Source organism: Sminthopsis crassicaudata, chromosome 1, assembly GCF_048593235.1.
Source record: "Sminthopsis crassicaudata isolate SCR6 chromosome 1, ASM4859323v1, whole genome shotgun sequence".
In the NCBI taxonomy this organism is placed as follows: domain Eukaryota; kingdom Metazoa; phylum Chordata; class Mammalia; order Dasyuromorphia; family Dasyuridae; genus Sminthopsis; species Sminthopsis crassicaudata.
Genome location: NC_133617.1, coordinates 468,053,679 through 468,071,896, shown reverse-complemented (window position 1 = coordinate 468,071,896; position 18,218 = coordinate 468,053,679). Strand labels below are relative to the sequence as shown.

The 18,218-nt window shown below is 31.5% G+C and overlaps 1 protein-coding gene across 4 annotated transcripts in view; it reads left to right on the top strand.

Annotated features, from left to right (window-relative positions):
* The window catches only part of SMG1 (SMG1 nonsense mediated mRNA decay associated PI3K related kinase), a 117,018-nt gene that overhangs the window by 59,479 nt on the left and 39,321 nt on the right, over nucleotides 1-18,218 (top strand). For 3 of the 4 annotated variants that reach the window (XM_074280893.1, XM_074280895.1, XM_074280896.1), the window contains 13 exons: nucleotides 2,840-2,982; nucleotides 3,145-3,346; nucleotides 4,695-4,804; nucleotides 5,498-5,536; nucleotides 8,217-8,364; nucleotides 8,764-8,923; nucleotides 9,641-9,761; nucleotides 11,079-11,327; nucleotides 12,838-13,122; nucleotides 13,529-13,673; nucleotides 13,795-13,933; nucleotides 15,891-16,121; nucleotides 16,567-16,744. In XM_074280893.1, coding sequence (XP_074136994.1) covers nucleotides 2,840-2,982; nucleotides 3,145-3,346; nucleotides 4,695-4,804; nucleotides 5,498-5,536; nucleotides 8,217-8,364; nucleotides 8,764-8,923; nucleotides 9,641-9,761; nucleotides 11,079-11,327; nucleotides 12,838-13,122; nucleotides 13,529-13,673; nucleotides 13,795-13,933; nucleotides 15,891-16,121; nucleotides 16,567-16,744 — 2,150 coding nt within the window. The remainder of the gene's footprint in view (nucleotides 1-2,839; nucleotides 2,983-3,144; nucleotides 3,347-4,694; nucleotides 4,805-5,497; nucleotides 5,537-8,216; nucleotides 8,365-8,763; nucleotides 8,924-9,640; nucleotides 9,762-11,078; nucleotides 11,328-12,837; nucleotides 13,123-13,528; nucleotides 13,674-13,794; nucleotides 13,934-15,890; nucleotides 16,122-16,566; nucleotides 16,745-18,218) is intronic. The other variant, XM_074280894.1, reaches the window with a different exon arrangement.

Here is an 18,218-nt window from a genome sequence, read left to right as displayed (position 1 = left end):
TTTGCTATTTCCTTCTCCAGTCCATTTTTATGGATAAGGAAATTAAGGCAAATAGAGTTAAGTGACTTGCCAGGGTTCATATAACTAAGATTTGTCTGAGGCTGAGATTGAACTCAGAAGGATGTCTTCTGTTTTCTAGCCTAGTATTCTGTCCATATGATGGACATAGTATATTGTACCATATAGCTGCCCCCAAATGCCTGTTTAAGAATAGAACTAAAAAAAAAAATTTTCCATAGGTCTAGATCTGGAAAGGATTTTTAAAAGCCATCCAGTCCAACTCTCTCATTTTATAGGTGAGGAAACCATTCAAGAGAGGTTATGGGATTTTTTCAGGGGTCTCCCAGATGACTCACCAGTGTCTGAGGCAGAATTTATGCTCCTAATATTCTTGCTCCATTTTCCCTCACTCTCCATCCTGGGTCCAGCAGGCCCATCTTCTATGGAAGGAATCTGGGATTTTGGAATGCCTTACAATGGATTCAATCTTCTGAGAAGGGTTCAGGTGTGAACACATCTTCTATTACAAAACTCTCCCAAGTTTAAATTTGACATATGATTCTTTGGTTAAAGAGCTTAAAGCAAGTTAAGATTAAAGTTAAAGACTCTAAAGGAGTAGTCATAGAACTTATTCTCCTTGCTATGGTTAAAAAGTAAGATACCCATAACAAAACAATACCTTATACTTGAATTGTACTCCATAATTGATTAAAGGCTTTTATGCATTACCTCCTGATCTCTGGCTTTGTTGATAAAACCTTTTTAAAGAAAGGAAAGGTCAGAGATAACATAGGCCATACCTAGTAAGGTAACTGGGAGGTAAGATCACTTTCACTTCAACAACTATTTACCCAGTTTCTGTGATGTGATAGATGCAGAAGGATGTGCTACAAGGAAGAATAAAGAAATCTTCTAATTAAAATATTTTCTTCTACAAATTAAGTCATTTCTAGGTGTTTATAAATATTTGTAATCATTTTATTCTTAAGATTTCATCATACTGTATTGATCTGAATAGAATCCATACTTTGCCCTCAAATTTAGAAACCCTTTTAAGTGGTAAGTGTTTTTTGTCTGAAATAAAAGAGAAAACGACGAATTTTATCTGAAATGTGATAGCAACATATGGGAAATAGTTTTATTAAACTTGAAGTTCACATTATACTATACAAAAATGTGTTCTTGTTTTCTCTTAGAACTACACTCTACTGCTTATAGAAAATGTGGTTTAGTTTTTAAGAAGGGAGAAATGTTATTTATTTGTCATTTACCACTTCTCATTCTTTCCTGGCTAGTAAAAACTCAGATGTTGAACCATGGTTTAGCCTTTGGTTATTTTATATTTTGAAGTTCATTTCTCATTCTCCCTGAAAATAATCTTTCAAGATGGTGCTTTAGCACTGGCAAAAACGTAAGACATTTTCACCTCAGACATTTATTAGTTGTATGACTTTAGGACCTAGTTATTTTCTGTGTTTGTTTCCTTATCTGTAAAATGAAAGAGCTGGGTTGATTCTAATGTATATCTACCTCTCTACCAATCTGACTCTTATAAAACATGAAAAATTAAAGGAAAAGTGTCAAAACCAATTCATCAACTGTGCTTTTGACATAAGTGTATGCAAAGTTCTTCACTAATTCTGATTTGAATCTGTTTGGTCCTTATAATGGCACAATATTTCGATTTCATTTTATTTTCTATTTCATTGTAGTAGTATATTGTTTTCCTGGTTCTGTTTATTTTACGTTATATCGGTTATATTTTCCCATGTTTCTCTGAATTCTTCCTGTTCACTATTTCTGGCACAATAATCCATTATTCACATACCCTAATTTTTAATGATTTCTACAGTTGGTGAATACCTCTTTTATTTCTGTTTCTTTGCTACTACAGAAGGTGCAATAAAAGATCTTTTCCAAGAGAGAACTAAATGCCTTTTAAATTTTGGGGACAATGGCGCAGTGGATAGAGCCACCAGCCTTGAATTCAGGAGGACCCGAGTTCAAATGTGGTCTCAGACACTTAACACTTCCTAGCTGTATGACCCTGGGCAAGTCACTTAACCCCAGCCTCAGAAAAGGGGGGGGAGGAAGAATACATTTTTGGGACAGTTTGGGATTGGACTGTAGGTTAGTTATATATTTTATACATAAAGGTTTCAAGGACAGTATCCTCAGTTTTCTGATATTCTTTTTGTATACAATATGTGAAGGTGAGAATACTAAACTTTTTTTTTTTTTGCCTAATAGTAGGAATTGATTGTGCCTATTCTTCCACTTTTCTTTGGTTTTCCTTAAGAATAATGATATATGCCAGTGATGTCAAACTCAACAGACGAGTAGCAAAGCAGTCCAAACCAAATTAAAATGCATTTGGGAAATATTTAGCTTTTAAATAAATAAATAAAAATAGATTATAACATAGATAAATGTTAAAGTGTGATTTCTAAGTAGTCTACCCACAGAGATTTCCTTCTATTTGAGTTTTACACTACTGATATAAATTTTCAAGATGTTTTAGGGAGCATATGTGGGGGAGGGGGGCAAAGTTAATTTGACTCATATAGTGTCAGCACCAGATCTTGTCTTACAAAAACATCATTGTACAAAAAAATAGCTTGAATAAGTTGGCCATGGGCTTCAATTTCCTTATCTGTACAGTGAAGGCTGAACTAAATGGCTTCTAAAGTCCCTTTTAGTTTTAGGATCTGTGATATTATGACCATGAATTTACTTAAGTGCTTTGTATAAGCTACAAGGAAAATAATAAAACTTAAGTATAGATACTCTTCATTGGATTACTGATACTGTTTAAAACTGTTTTAAATTTATATTTAAGGTTTGAAAAGGCAACCATTGAATACCAGGAGCACTTGTGTGCCATGACAGGTGTAGATTGCAGCATAACTGGATTTGATAAATCTGTCTTGAAGTTAGCCAACTCTAATAGTAATAATGCCAGTCCAAAGCATTCTCTGAATGGTGAGTTACTTCAATTTATAGTACTTATACTATTAAACTTGACATTAAACATTTTATTTTATGATTGGCAGATGATAATTTTGTTTTTCAAGTTATTACTGATATTTTGAATTACAGATTTATCCTGAGTTTATTTAAAAATTTTTTTTTTATAATTTATAGGTGAAGGTAGAAAAACTGTCCTGGCAAAACCAAGTGATTCTTCCCCTGAAGTTATAAATTATTTGGGTAATAAAGCATGTGAGTGTTATATCTCAATTGCTGATTGGGCTGCAGTACAGGAATGGCAGAATGCTGTCCATGACTTGAAAAAAAGTACAAGTAGTACTTCACTTAACTTAAAAGCTGACTTCAACTACATCAAGTAAGATTTTTTTTTCTAAAAATTAGTTGTACAATTTAGCACAGTACTTAAAAGTATGTGACAATTGCCTGGCTTTGTTTTAAAATAATGTATTTTTGTAAATAAATGCTGTTTTCAACAATTTAAAAATAATCAATGGACTGTTACAAAAATATGGTTGTTTTTATTTCTGCTTTCAATTGAATACTTATGTTAAGGGAGGAAAGATAGTCACTGATTTTTTTCCTTTTCTAAAATATTAATAGCATTTATTTCAAGGTTGTATGTTTTTGTTAACTTTGTGAACTCCCAAAGAGGTTTACAGTCATTCCAAAAAAGTGATTTATCAGAGATGAAGTATATTAGGACACAGATAGACATTTGTGAACGAGGAGGAGAAAATAAAGAGGAAAGCAATGAATGCTAACATAATCATGTTGATTTATACAAATTAGCCACAACATATATTGTCAGTAATATTCAATTTGTAAATTACAGCCATGAAAGCAATATTAGGGTATTTTTTAAATTAGGTAAATATTAAGTGTAAATTTCATTTCTGTGAGTAAATTTATAAGTTGTTTTAGGCTTAAAAAAAAACAACAGATTTTTTTTTTTGCTCACATTTGAATACTATTTGCAATGTGTATGAGGTGATCTCTAGATGTCTTTTCTTTGCTAAAGAAATAAGTCTTGGGATGGAAAATGCCATCTGCATCCAGAGGGAGAACCATGGAGAACGAATGCAGATCGAACCATATAATTTTCACCTTTTTTTCCCCCCCCCTTGTTTGCTTTTTTATTCTTGTGGTTTTCCTTTTTTCCCTTTTGTTCTGATTTTTATTTCAGAACATGACTAACATGGAAATATGTTTAAAGTGGTTGTATATGTATAGGCTATATCAGGTTACTTGCTGTCTTGGGGAAAGAGGAAGTAAAGAAGAAGGAGAGGGAGAAAGAGAATTTGGAACTCAGAATCTTATAAAAATCAATTTTGAAAATTATCTTTTCTTGTAATCAGAAAAATAAAATACTGTTGAATTTTAAGAAAGAAGTCATGCATGGCATTCTGGAAGTTAAAAAGCTTCTTTTCTGGAACTGTTATTTGTTCATAAGTTGCTAAGCTTGCATGTACCAATAAAATATGCATGAAGGATGAGCTATTGTAAATATCTATAAATATCTAAGATATTACAATATCTATATATTATCTATAATATATCTAATTATCTTATATATATATATCTATGTAAGTTATAAATTACCTACTTCTTTTGATTGTAATAAGGTTGTCATTTATAAATGGCCGGCAGTAAATTGTGGATAAAGATATATTATAGCAATTTGAAAATAATAAATTTAATTACAGGTCATTAAGCAGCTTTGAGTCTGGAGAATTTATTGAATGTACTGAACAGTTAGAATTATTACCAGGAGAAAACATTAACCTGCTTACTGGAGGATCAAAAGAAAAAATAGGTATGTAAGTAAAATTATTTTTATAGACTCCATATATGTAAAAGTATTATTTGTGTGATTATATGTTTATTCAGAAATTGGGACATAACTGGATTTGTCCAATCATTTCTAAGTCAGTGACAGTTTAAAAAACAAATTTAAGTAATTGCTATATGTAAATTGGTTTTGACATTTTAAAAAATAAATATTAGATTTAATTTAAAAATCGTATTGTTTACTTTTTAAAAATGTGACTTTTTAAAAAGTGTTTTTATTGATATTTATATCACCTACATTTCCTAGTATATCTCTTTACCATCCCCTAGAAATTTGATTCTTACAACAAATAATAAGTAAGTTACTAGACAAAAATGGTTTTGTACTAACCTTTAAAAAAAAAAAAATGACATCTGTAGTATTCTACATCTTTAATTTTCCCACCTTCCAAATAAAGGAAAGAGATATGCTTTCTCATGTGTCTTTTTTAAGGTCAAGCTTGATCATTTTCACAGCATTGAGTTTCAGTTGTTCTTCTCATTGTGTGTGTTGTTTCCCTGGTTCTGCTTATTTCACTTGGTATTAGCTTATAAGTTTCATATGCTTCTCTGTATCCACAATCATCATTTCTTACACCTCAGTAAATACTTCATTACATTCATGTACCATAACTTGTTTAGCTTTTCCCCAATTGATAGGAATCTCCTTTGTTTCCAGTTCTTTGCTACTACAAAAAGCGCGACTATAAATATTTTGGTATGTATGGGGCTTTTTTCTTTTAACATTTACCTCCTTAAGGTATATATCTAGCAGTGGAATTTCTGGGTATAGACAGTTTAGTCACTTTTTTCACATAATTCCAAAATTTCTTTCTACTATATTTGTATCAATTCCCAGTTCACTGGCAATGCATTAATCTTTTTATAACTCCTCCAGCATAGTTCCCGTATTATTTTTGCCAGTTACCTAGATATGAGGTGAAATCTCAGAATTGTTTTGTATTTAATGCAGATTTGTATTTCTTTGTATGAATTATTTGAAACATTCTTTTATAGATGTTTTCTTCCTTCTTTCCTTCCTTCCTTCCTTTTTTCCTTCCTTTCTTCCTTTCTTTTTATAAAATTAAGAAAAACCTATAAATAAAAGCTAGTATTTCATCTAAAGGGAAATATTAGACATTTTTCTAATAAATGAAACAGCAAAGCAAAAATTTCTCCTTTCTCATGTTATGTAATGATCATGATGATAGTAGTTAGAGGACAAACGGTTTAGTAAATCTGGGAAGTAGGTTTTGAACTAAATTCTGGATTCTAAGTCTGGCGCTATTTCTCCTACTTTCCTGGCTATTTCTTGCTGATCTAGTTATAGAAATACTATCAATAGCAATAAGAGAGAGTCAAATGGATTTACTTCAAAAATCTAATGGAATCAATATATATTCTTTGAGCCTGGAGTTGGGAAGGCTTTTGCCAGTTGTTGGATAAAATAAAATAAAAACTCAACGTCTTTTGCATCTTGGTAGCCCAAAAATAGGGTTAGTTGGAGCAGTAGCCAGTTAGACTTAGAATAAAGAAGACCTAAGTTTAAATCACTTCTCACATACTTAATATCTATCAACCTCAGTTGCCTCAAGTATAAAATGAGAATAATAAATAATAGTACCTATGTCCCAAGATTGTTGTGAGGATCAAATGAGATAGTATTTGTAAAGCACATACATGTTGTAGATATTTAATAAATGCTGCATGGCTTGCCTTCCTTAAGATAATAGTTATTAGCAGGATACAAAATGAATAACATTTTTCTATAGTAATAGCAAAAACCCAGAAAGGCATAATAGAAAGTAAATCCCATTCACAATACATGTGGTATCTGGGACTCATTGTACAAAATCACATTCAGTACTTTTTTATACAATTAAAAAAATTCTTTAAAAAAAAAAAAAAAAAGAACAACTTAATTAATTGAAGATATATACAGAGCTTGTGTCTAGGATGTAACCATATAAGAAAAGTGGTTATGCTACATAAGTTAATTTTTAGATTTAGTGCTGTCCTACCTACAATTCAGAGCTAGCCAGACTTTTAAACAAAATCTTGATTATCTAAGGAAACAGTTTTTAAAAGAAAGAATAAGGGAAGGGGGGGGCAGCTAGGTGGCGCAGTGGATAGAGCACCAGCCTTGAATTCAGAAGGACCAGAGTTCAAATCTGGTCTCAGACACTTAACACTTCCTAGCTGTGTGACCCTGGGCAAGTCACTTAACCCCAGCCTCAGGGGGGGGGGGAAGAATAAAGGAGAAATAGGATTTCTAGAATTCATACTACATTATAAAATGGTCATTTAGAAAAACTTGGTAATGATTGAAAAATAGAAAAGTGGCTCTGTGAAATAGATTAATCAAGAAAAAAAAAGCAAGACATTAGGTAGGAAAACATAGGAAAGAACTTTTGAACAAAAGAATTGTGTGAACATTTGAAAGCAGTCTTGCAGAAGTTAGGTTTGTTCCAACAAGGTCAAAATGAATCCATAACCTAGACGTAATATGTGGCTGTGGGATAAATTCATAATTAAAGAATAGACATGAGTAGAAAACACTTTTGGTTATATGAAATTGCACTTTTCATATGAATAAAATGAATACAACTGGCATAAGAAGTTGATTAGTAAAATATTTTTGTGTACAATGTCTGATAGTAAGAGTCTGATATTCAAGATATATAGACAGCAAATGCAAATATATTAGACCAAAGCATTGCTCAGTGTTAGTAGTCAAAAGAGCTAAATTGCAGAGCAAATTTCAGTCTGTTAATAAAGCTTTTCCTTACTTGGAGCTCCCTTAACTGGTGAAAGATGGGTCTATTTTTTAAGAGAAGTGATTTTTTTTTAGGATATTTAAATTTCATTAATAATGCAATGCAGTATTACTGTTTTATTTGTTGGAATTGAAATATTGTTGTAATTTTTAAGGTTCTTATTTTGTTTCATATATTGTGACTTAAACCAATTATGTTATGATCTCTTTATACACATTTGGGAAAATTAAGACATTCAGGAAGTAAGACATCCCGAATTAAATAATATTTGGGCATAAAATCTAGATTGGCTGCAGATAAAGACTTCTTCATTTGCATGTTTTTGACTTAAAAAAATTCTGAACAATATTTCTGGAAAATATTCGCTGTATTAAGAGTACAATGACTGATTGCTTAGTCCTCAAACATACATTTCAGTTGTTGGACTGAAAACTTTTTATTTTGTAATAATGATGAAGAAGCATAATTAGTAATATTTTCCTTAGGTATAAAATATTATATTTGTCAGTAATAAAATTGTTGTGGTTGCTGTTTTTAAAAAATTGTTAAAATCCATTGACATTTTATTGGGATATAAAAATGTGAAATAACTTTTTTATGAGATGCATTTCATTTTTGTAGATATGAAAAAACTCCTTCCTAACATGTTAAGTCCAGACCCGAGGGAACTTCAGAAATCCATTGAAGTTCAGTTGCTGAGAAGTTCAGTTTGTTTGGCAACTGCTATAAATCATATAGAACAGGAACAGAAGTGGCAGTCTATAACTGAGTAAGTTTAAGAAACAATTTAGATATATAGGGTTAATCTCTCTCTCTCTCACACACACACACATACACACACACTTTTTCCTTTAATTGGTAGGACTTTTGTTGCTCTTAAAATGAATTAGAAATATTCTAATTATATAATTCCATTGGCCTTGTTTTATCTGTGTAATTCATATAATTATGGGATGCTAATCGACCAGGTGAATTATTGTCTTAAAGGAGCAAAAGGTTAAAATAATTAAGCAGCACAAATTATGGCATTCCAGTGACATAATTAAAAATTCAAGTTGCTCCCAACTTATTAAGAAATTAATATAGTATAATATCAAACTTTTAAATAATTTTTGTCACAGATTGAAAAGTTACTGTTAATATTAAGCAAACTTTTTTTTTCCTTCAGAAATGTTGTAAAATATTTGAAACAAACATCACGTATAGCTATTGGACCCCTGAGGCTCTCTACTCTAACTGTTTCACAGTCTTTGCCAGTGTTAAGTACTCTACAACTTTATTGTTCATCTGCTTTGGAGAATACTGTGTCAAACAGGCTTTCAACAGAGGTATATTTCTTATGTGTATGAATCTAATAAGTTTTTATGAAGTAATGTTCATGATTAGACTAGTTTTCTAATCAAGGCCTTATGGAGAAAATATAGATGTTTGCAACTGTTTTGTAGCATTATTAGTGACTCAGATTTTTATCTTATTAATCCCATTAACTCAGTATATTTTGTATCTAGTTTCATTTTGTATGAGAAATTATTGCTATCAATTACGATGTTAATGTTGTGCTAAACTATAGATGTTCATGAAAGAAAATCCACTTTTTAAAAAAATTGCCTTTTAAAAAATATTTTGAGTAGTTTTGTGTCTTTTCTAATGAGTAGATACTTATGGTCTGTAGTTTTTATCAGAATTAAAGAGTATGACTATGGGCTTTTAATTTTAAAAAGTGATTTTAAAAAACACACATGCACATTAAAAACATTCAGGCTTTAACTATGAGAAGAGATTTAAAGTAATAGTGACTGTACCAAAAGATGGGCTGAATCTTCATAGACAATTTGCTAGTGACCCATTATTACTAATATCTTTTTTTTTTTTTTTTATGGTATTAATGGATCCTCAACATTCATTTGAGATCACTGTTATAATTTTGTTTAGTCAGTTGTGTAATTTTCTGACCACCTGAGCTCATTACCCCAAAATAATCAATTTCTTTTGATGATATTCTAGTTTATGTAATTTTTTTCTTTTTTTCTCTTTTCTTTTGGCAGGACTGCTTAATCCCACTTTTTAGTGAAGCTTTGCGTTCATGCAAACAACATGATGTACGACCATGGATGCATGCACTAAGATATACTGTATATCAGAGTCAGTTACTTGAAAAAATAAAAGGTATGGATACAACTTTCAGAGTGAACATTTAAATGAATACAGTATTAGTATTCATAGATATTGTTAACTTCTTTGGGACAGCATGTATTTTTATAGAACTTTTTATGAATGATACTTGTTCTTTAATGAAGAAAAATTTTTTTGCCTTTAAATAGTATGAAAATTCCATTTCAAGAATTAAGTGCACCAGTGCTTCCTTATAATTTTTTTACAATATAGTTGAGTATTAGTGAATTAACCATTGAAGTATCCGTTGGAGTGGAAATATAAGTGGATTGTTTTTTGGGTTTTTTTTGTTTGTTTGTTTTTTTGTTTTTAATTAGGTTTAGATTATAAATATTGAAGATAACCCTGGACTTTTAGCACAAATGAGTTTCTTGGGAAATAATTCTTTTTTCTCAATTTATCTCTCTATTTTGAACAATGCTCATTCTATCAAGATAAATGAAGGAAAATAGGCTTCCCAAAAAGAAAATAAATAGACCCAAGGGAGAAAAGGCAAAAAGAAATTGGAAAATGTCACCTATTCATCCCCGTTCTCCCCCCATTTATTTCAGCTTTCTGTTCCATAACTTATCTAGGAACCAAATATTCAACATTTAAAATTCTGGTCTGACTGAAAGTTGATTACCTAAAATGAAATCTCTTTCAAAGAAAAATAAACACATGGCTCTACATTAGAAAGCATTTATGTCTGGTAGTCACATATTGGTTCTGCAAAATTTATTTTCATATTTCTTAAAAAACAAATTTTCTCGTTTTTCTTTTTCCCCCCACAATGTATAAAGAAAAGCTGCTGAGTCAAAAAGTCTCAGCTTCAATATTTATTAGATATGTTGGTGTGGGCAAGCTATAACAATGCTTATAAAACCATGCCATCTTATATAAGAGTATGAGGAAAGCATTACATAGCCTATATATGTGTTACTTGTGAATATCATTTTGTTTTCATTTCCAACCATTATATTCAAAATGCAGTTGTTTTTTATGGACTATTAAGCCACCTATTTTTAAAAATGTGATACTTGTATACATATAGCAAAATTATACTGAAATTCCATGCATTTCTAAGGTGGTATTTTGAACCATGACTGCTCTATAAAAATCAGACTTTTTTTTTTTTATAAGTCATACAGGAAATGAAGAGTAGTGAAAAGTAGGAGAGGGAGTAGTAAAAGTGTGACCTCTGTTTGGATCATTGTGATACTATGAAGGTTTTCAGTGGCAATCTTATAGTAAGTTGATACAATTTGATTCTATGTTTGGCTGGATATTATGTTGTTTAACATTAAGAAATGTTTGTTTTCCTCTTTTCAGAGCAAACTGTACCAATTAGAAGTCACCTTATGGAACTAGGTCTAACAGCAGCAAAATTTGCCAGAAAACGGGGAAACGTAGCACTGGCCACAAGATTGCTTGCACAGTGTAGTGAAGTCCAATTGGGGAAAACTACTACTGCTCAAGATTTAGTTCAATATTTTAAAAAACTGTCAACACAAGGCCAGGTAGATGAAAAATGGGGACCTGAGCTTGATATAGAAAAAACCAAACTGTTATATACAGCAGGTTTGTATAATGTTTATATTAATAGACTTGATGTAAAACTAATAAAATAAATGATTGGGTTATTAAATGGTTAGACCATTGCAGAGTTTGTAAAAGGCATCATCATATAGTGGTTTGAAACCTGGACTTAGATCCAAGAACAAGGCTTTTGTGACTACGGCCAAGTTCTTAGTGTTCTAGAAATTCATGAGTAAAATAACAGTATTTATTTGACAAAATAAATAAGTGAAAATGAAATACAACATAATTCTAAATCAATATGTAGTCCCAGAGATCCATTTCTATTTGAGTTTGGCATCATTGCTCTAGGCAACCTTCTGAGATTATCAGAGAAGGTATCAGTCTGCATTGATAGTTTCCTCTTTTGAGAATTCCCTGTATCAATGAAATGATTAGTCAGCCCCATCCCTGTAGAAATTGTATTCTAATATTTCATTTAATATAGTGGCAGTTTATCTTACCTCAATTAGATTTTTAGCTTTTTTTTCTAGTTTTTTATACTATACAATTATTATTTGTCACATGTATTGTATTCTTTCTTTATAACAAGGAAATTATATATTATAGGTCACTGGAACCATGAAATTGATATCCTATGTAAACACTAGAAATCAATTTTATATATTATTAGTAAATGTATTGAAATCTTATGCCGTGGCTTCAAGATCTATTTTAAAGTTTTGAACTTTCTTAGAATTGTGCATTTTCTTTTTCCCCTCCTTAATTTACTTCATTTTTACTCTTGAGTGTGAGTGTATTTCTTAAATTTAAAACATGATTTTGGGGGATGAAATACAAAGGTAGGTATGAAGTATTTTGAGGGCACAAAACTTAATTGAGATTCCTTCTAGCCAGAATGTAAAGCTTTTGTCTGAAAAGAAACAATTTGGGGTTTTGCCTATGCTTTATTTATTTATTTTAAAAAATATTTTCATTAGGATCTATTTAATTTTTTAAAATGTTAAGAATTTGAAGAGGAAGGCAAGGTTTTTTCCTTAATGATTCTTTTCTTTTCTTTTTAAAATTTTTAATTATAGCTTTTTATTTACAAGATATATGCATGGGTAATTTTTCAGCATTGAGAAATTGCAAAACCTTCTTTTCCAATTTTTCCCCTTCCCCTACTCCCACCTCCAGATAGCAGGTTGACCAATACATGTTAAATATGTTAAAAGTATTTGTTAAATACATTATATGTATACATGTCCATACAGTTATTTTGCTGTACAAAAAGAATGATTCTTCTTTTCTGAAAGCATTCTGCTTCATTGGCTATATCAATGAGCATATTTTGTGGTATAGTAGTATTCAACCTTAGACTGTGATGTTTTAGACCAAAAAGTAGAATTTGATGTTTGAAAAACAAGCTGAAAAATTTATTTTTCCCTTTCTTCCCTCTCAACTAGTCATCATTACCATCCTAGTATCTAGTGTTTCCCCCCCAAAAAAATAAATAGGAATATTCACTTTTAAAGGATTCTTTTAAATTATTTTTTGTTATTTTACTTAGGTCAGTCAACACATGCCATGGAAATGTTGAGTTCTTGTGCCATAGCCTTTTGCAAGTCTGCCAAAGCAGAATATGCAGTAGCCAAATCAATTCTGACCTTGGCTAAATGGATTCAAGCAGAATGGAAAGAAATTTCAGGGCAGTTGAAACAGGTATACAGAGCCCAACAGCAACAGAATTTCACTGGTCTTTCTACTTTGTCTAAAAACATACATACTTTAATTGCACTACCATCCGTCAATGCAGTAGAAGAGGAGTATCCCCGGATTGAAAGTGAATCTACAGGTATAGTTTTTTGTTTTGTTTTTTTTTTTTTTAATTTAAAAAAAAAAAGTTTTTTAAAGTTCTTATTGAAAAATAAGTTTAATTTTTAAAATGTTAAACTATTATGATTTCCAATTTCAAAGACTATTGTGATCAGTAATACTAGTACATAAGTATTTTAAGATTGTGTGTAATGATTTACATTGCCTTGTTTTGCTAGCAAACAGGCACTTCTGTATTCTATGTGAAATTCATTCTACTTTTGTTTTACACAGCTTCACTATATTTAACTTATCCAAAACCACATTATTTTAACATTGTCTAGCAGCTGTTACATATAAATGTTAGCAAAACTTTTATTTATGTTAGTCATGTTAACAACTTTTATGGGTATTTAACATAAGCTGTTTTTTCTTAATCTTGATAGTAAATATTGGAGTTGGAGAACCTGACTTCATATTGGGGCAGTTGTATCACCTCTCTTCAGTCCAGGCACCTGAAGTTGCCAAATCTTGGGCAGCACTGGCTAGTTGGGCATACAGATGGGGCAGAAAGGTGGTTGATAATGCCAGGTATGTACACTGAAGATACTTAATTCAAGTGAAATTTATTGAAAAGGTTTAAGTATATTTCAGAATAGATATTTAGTATATCATCATTAAATTTGGACTAATGATGTATTAATTTTTACAGTCAAGGAGAAGGGGTCCGTCTACTACCCAGAGAGAAGTCTGAGGTGCAGAATCTACTTCCCGATACCATAACTGAAGAAGATAAAGAAAAAATATATGGTATTCTTGGTCAGGCTGTATGCAGACCAGCTGGAATTCAGGCAAGTTAAAAAAAAAAAAAACAAAAAACATTTAGGAGGGCATCTAGGTGGTGCAGTGAATAGAGCACCAGCCCTGAAGTCAGGAGGACTTGAATGCAAATCTGGTCTCAGATACTTAATACTTTCTAGCTATGTGACCTTGGACAAGTCACTTACGTTTTGAGTTATATAATTGTTACTGTGAGAACTTTTGGTTTTTAAAATATCACAGTGCTATTTACTTGTTGTAAGAGGCTAAAAGCATTTATTGGCTCCAAGGTCATATTCGTTATGATGAATTAAATTGATTTTATATGACCTGAGCATGTCATTTCATCCTGTTTGCCTTAGTTTCCTTATCTGTAAAATGATCTGGAGAAGGAAATTGCAAACTACTTCTGTTTTTGCCAGGAAAATCCTAAATAAATGGAGTTATGAAGACTTGACAGAAAAACAACTGAACAGCAAAGTTAGGTTTAGATTATACACGTTCCTATTAAATTATAATAGTGACAAAGTTAGTTTAACTTCTTTTGCATTGAGATTTGTTGAGGCCATTTGATTCTTGACATTTTGGTAGAATCAAAAGCTCTTAATTTTAATTCAGAAAACCAGGGTTCTAGTCTTGGCTCTGACCAACTAGTTGTGTGTCTATGTATAAGTAATTTCCTCTCTTTGTGCCTCAGTTTCCAATTTGAAAAATGAGAGATTGAGTGATCTTTAGGTACTCTTCTAGTTGTTTATGTGAGTTTATAATTGGCTTAAGTGCTTTGTTAGCCATTTTGACTCCTATTTCACAAAGATATGGTTTTGGCATTAGTTCACATTTCATGAGATTTAAAGTATCATTACTCTAATTGGTTTGGGATAAATTACCGTCTTTACAGAAGTCATTTTTAATTTGATAGGTCAGTGGCATCTGATTTTTCGGTTTTAAAAATTTTCCTTACTCTTTGCTGCATGTATTATATTACCACTCCACTAGTTATTAGTGAGGTTGGGTTTTTTTTTGTTTTGTTTTTTGGAACGATATTTTCAACTTAGAATGTAATATTTTTAGTAAGGGTAGGATTATTTATTAACATGCACATAATGCTTTAAGTTCTATAAAGTGTTGTGCTTATGATTCTTGTAGTAGGATGTACAAACAAATTTCCTCATTTTATCAGTAATTCCTATGTAATTACTACATGTATAGTATTCATACATAACCTTCATTCAGAAAACATTTCTTAACCACCTACTGTTTGATAGGCACTGTGTTAATCACTGGGATTCGAACACAAAACAAAAACCTAGTACTTTCAGGGAGAGAGAGTCTACAGCAACACTTAAATGGATAAGTAAAGGCAAATTTGGAGGAAGAAAAAGGCTTTAATAGCCAGGGGCATCAGGTAAGGCTTCCCATAGGAAGTGGCCAGGATCTCTCTTTTCTTTTTCTTTTTTTTTTTTTTTTTTTTTTTTTGAAATGGATGCTTTCTCCATTGACAGAGATTGCAACTCCTTCTGTGTTTAAAAACATGTTAATGTAGCTGAAAAAAATTTCACCTGTTAGTCAACTTTGGATTAGGATACACTTCTCTCACACAAACACAACATACATGTACATTCAGGCAGGTGTGCATGGATCCAGGCAAGTAGGCATGCATGCACATATGCGCGCACATTTGCTCATAGATCATGATATATTAAAATTTACTATATTTCCATATAATAATAGTTCCATTGTGTAGCCTCTTGATGTGTAAGATAATTGAGGCACAGCAAAGTTGTGTACCTTTTGCAACTCTGTGCAGCTCAAAGTGTCAATAAGGAGAAACTAGGTTTCCTGATTTAAAGTCCAGTGATCTTACATATACACACACACACTTTTGTGTATTTATATATCTGCAAATATATACATCTATATTTTAAAGACATACATTTCAATTTCACTTTTTGAGTTGAAAATAGTATTTTTTTCCTGATATTCATTTAGGATGAAGATATAACTCTGCAGATAACTGAAAGTGAAGACAATGAAGAAGATGATATGGTTGATGTCATCTGGCGCCAGTTACTGGCAAGCTGTTCATGGCTTTCAGATCTCGATGAAAATGCAACAGAAGGACTAATTAAAGTGTGGCGAAAAGTTGTAGATAGAATCTTCAGCCTCTACAAATTGTCATGTAGTGCTTATTTTACTTTTCTCAAACTCAATGCTGGACAGGTATGAAATATAATGCATTTTTGAAAAACAGATTTGTCAAAGTTACTTTTCCTAGTATATAGTAACAATATTGCAATTATCCCTTCTGTGCTGCAACTTTACCCCCATTGCAGTTTCAATACATCTCAAATTGGCATAAGAAATTAAACAGATATTTATTTGGGGAGTTTTTTAGAAAACACAGATGACACTAAAAAAAGTTTAGAAACTCAAAAATGTATATGATATGATATATATAGTATTGTGTAATATCAATATATTTTATCTTTTAATGCCATAGTAATTCAGATGTCTTCTCTGATATTAAGCAAAGGCCAAAAAATTTTATGTGAATTTTCCAGATTGCCCCTATCTCTCCCTCTCATATCAAAGTAATAACTGTGAGTTTTTCTTTAATCTTTTTTTTGCCATCTCTCTTTTCCCTTCCCATTTTGTTGATTTTTAGATTCCTCTAGATGAAGATGATCCTAGATTGCATTTAAGTAATAGATCTGAACAGAGTACTGATGATGTTATTGTAATGGCAACTTTAAGGTTATTGAGATTGCTTGTTAAACATGCTGGAGAACTTAGACAATATCTGGAACATGGCTTGGAAACAACACCCACTGCTCCTTGGAGAGGTAACATTTGAAATAAAGTTTTGTAAAAATCCATTACTTCTAATGAAATATATAGGAAACTAAAGGCAATTATATAGTATAGTGAATAAGGTGCAGGGCCTGAGTCAGGAAGATTCACCTACCTGAGTTCAAGTCTGGCTTCAGACATGCGTTAGTTGTGTGAACATGCATTAGTTGTGTGACCCTGGGCAGATCACTTAACCTGCCTCTTTTTCCTCTTCTATAAAATAAGCTGGGAAACAAGTAGCAAACCACTCCATTATCTTTGCCAAGAAAACCACAAATGAGGTCACAAAGAGTTGGACATACTGAAAAACTGACCAATAACCACAGAATGAAGAACTAATTATATTTAAACATAGGAGCCTATGATTTGTTATCCTACATCATCTTTTATACTGTAATGTCCATTTACTAATAGACTATATAGTGTATTGGGTTTTAAAAAAAAAAGTACTGGATAGAGATAGAAAAACCAGTATTTCTAATTCTGCTTTACAGGGTGTACCAGCTATGTTGTCATGGGCAAAATCATTTTAATAGCTCTCTTCTTACTCATGTTCAGACTCTTCATTTGTAAAATAGAGGTACTCATAACTGTAGAATTTATCCTAGAGTTATTGTTTAGATCATATAAGATAATATCTTGAAAGTTATTTGAACACTTTAAAGAACTATATCTTCAACTTTTTCACAAATGAGAAATAAGCAGAAAGGGATAAGATAATTTTATGCAAGAGTGTATTTTGGATTGGATGAAAATAATTGCTTTCACATATTTTATCCGGGTCTTCCATTACATCTCAAAAAATTGAGGCAACAATAAAATTATGTTTCTTAATGGTATTAAGGTGCTCTGGATTTTACTTTTTACTTGAAGTCCTGGACCTGAATAGGAGCCCATTGTGCATGGTTTTGTGCTGTCAGAAGGAAGTTCTTATATACTTGTACCAGTACCAGGACATTGACTTTCCATTCTTATAATGCCGATTCCACTAAACTAGCAGGTTTTTTGGTACAGATGGGCCTAAGCATGCTACATATTAATTCATCAAGCAAATATTAGTTAATCATCTTCTGTGTATAGACATTATGTCTTATATGCTGGAGTCACACAAAAAATAGTGAAAAAACAGGCTCTTCTCACAAGGAGCATAAGTTCTCTTAGATGAATGTTATATATTCTCAGATGACCATATGTGATCATTTGAGGCAATGGGAGAAAATAACTGGAGGATTCAGCAAAGACTTAAAAGATGTCACATAAGCTTTAAATAAACCTTGAAGGAAACCGGGACCTCTTAATAGAGCTGAGGAAAGAGTACATTCCAGGCATGGGGAACGGTCTTTATAAAAGCTTGAAAATGGGAAATGGAATTAAAGAATTTGGCTGGGAGATATATATTGAATGAAGGAAAATGATATATAGTAAATCTTGAAAAGTAATCTGGAGCTAGGTTACAAAGGACTTTAT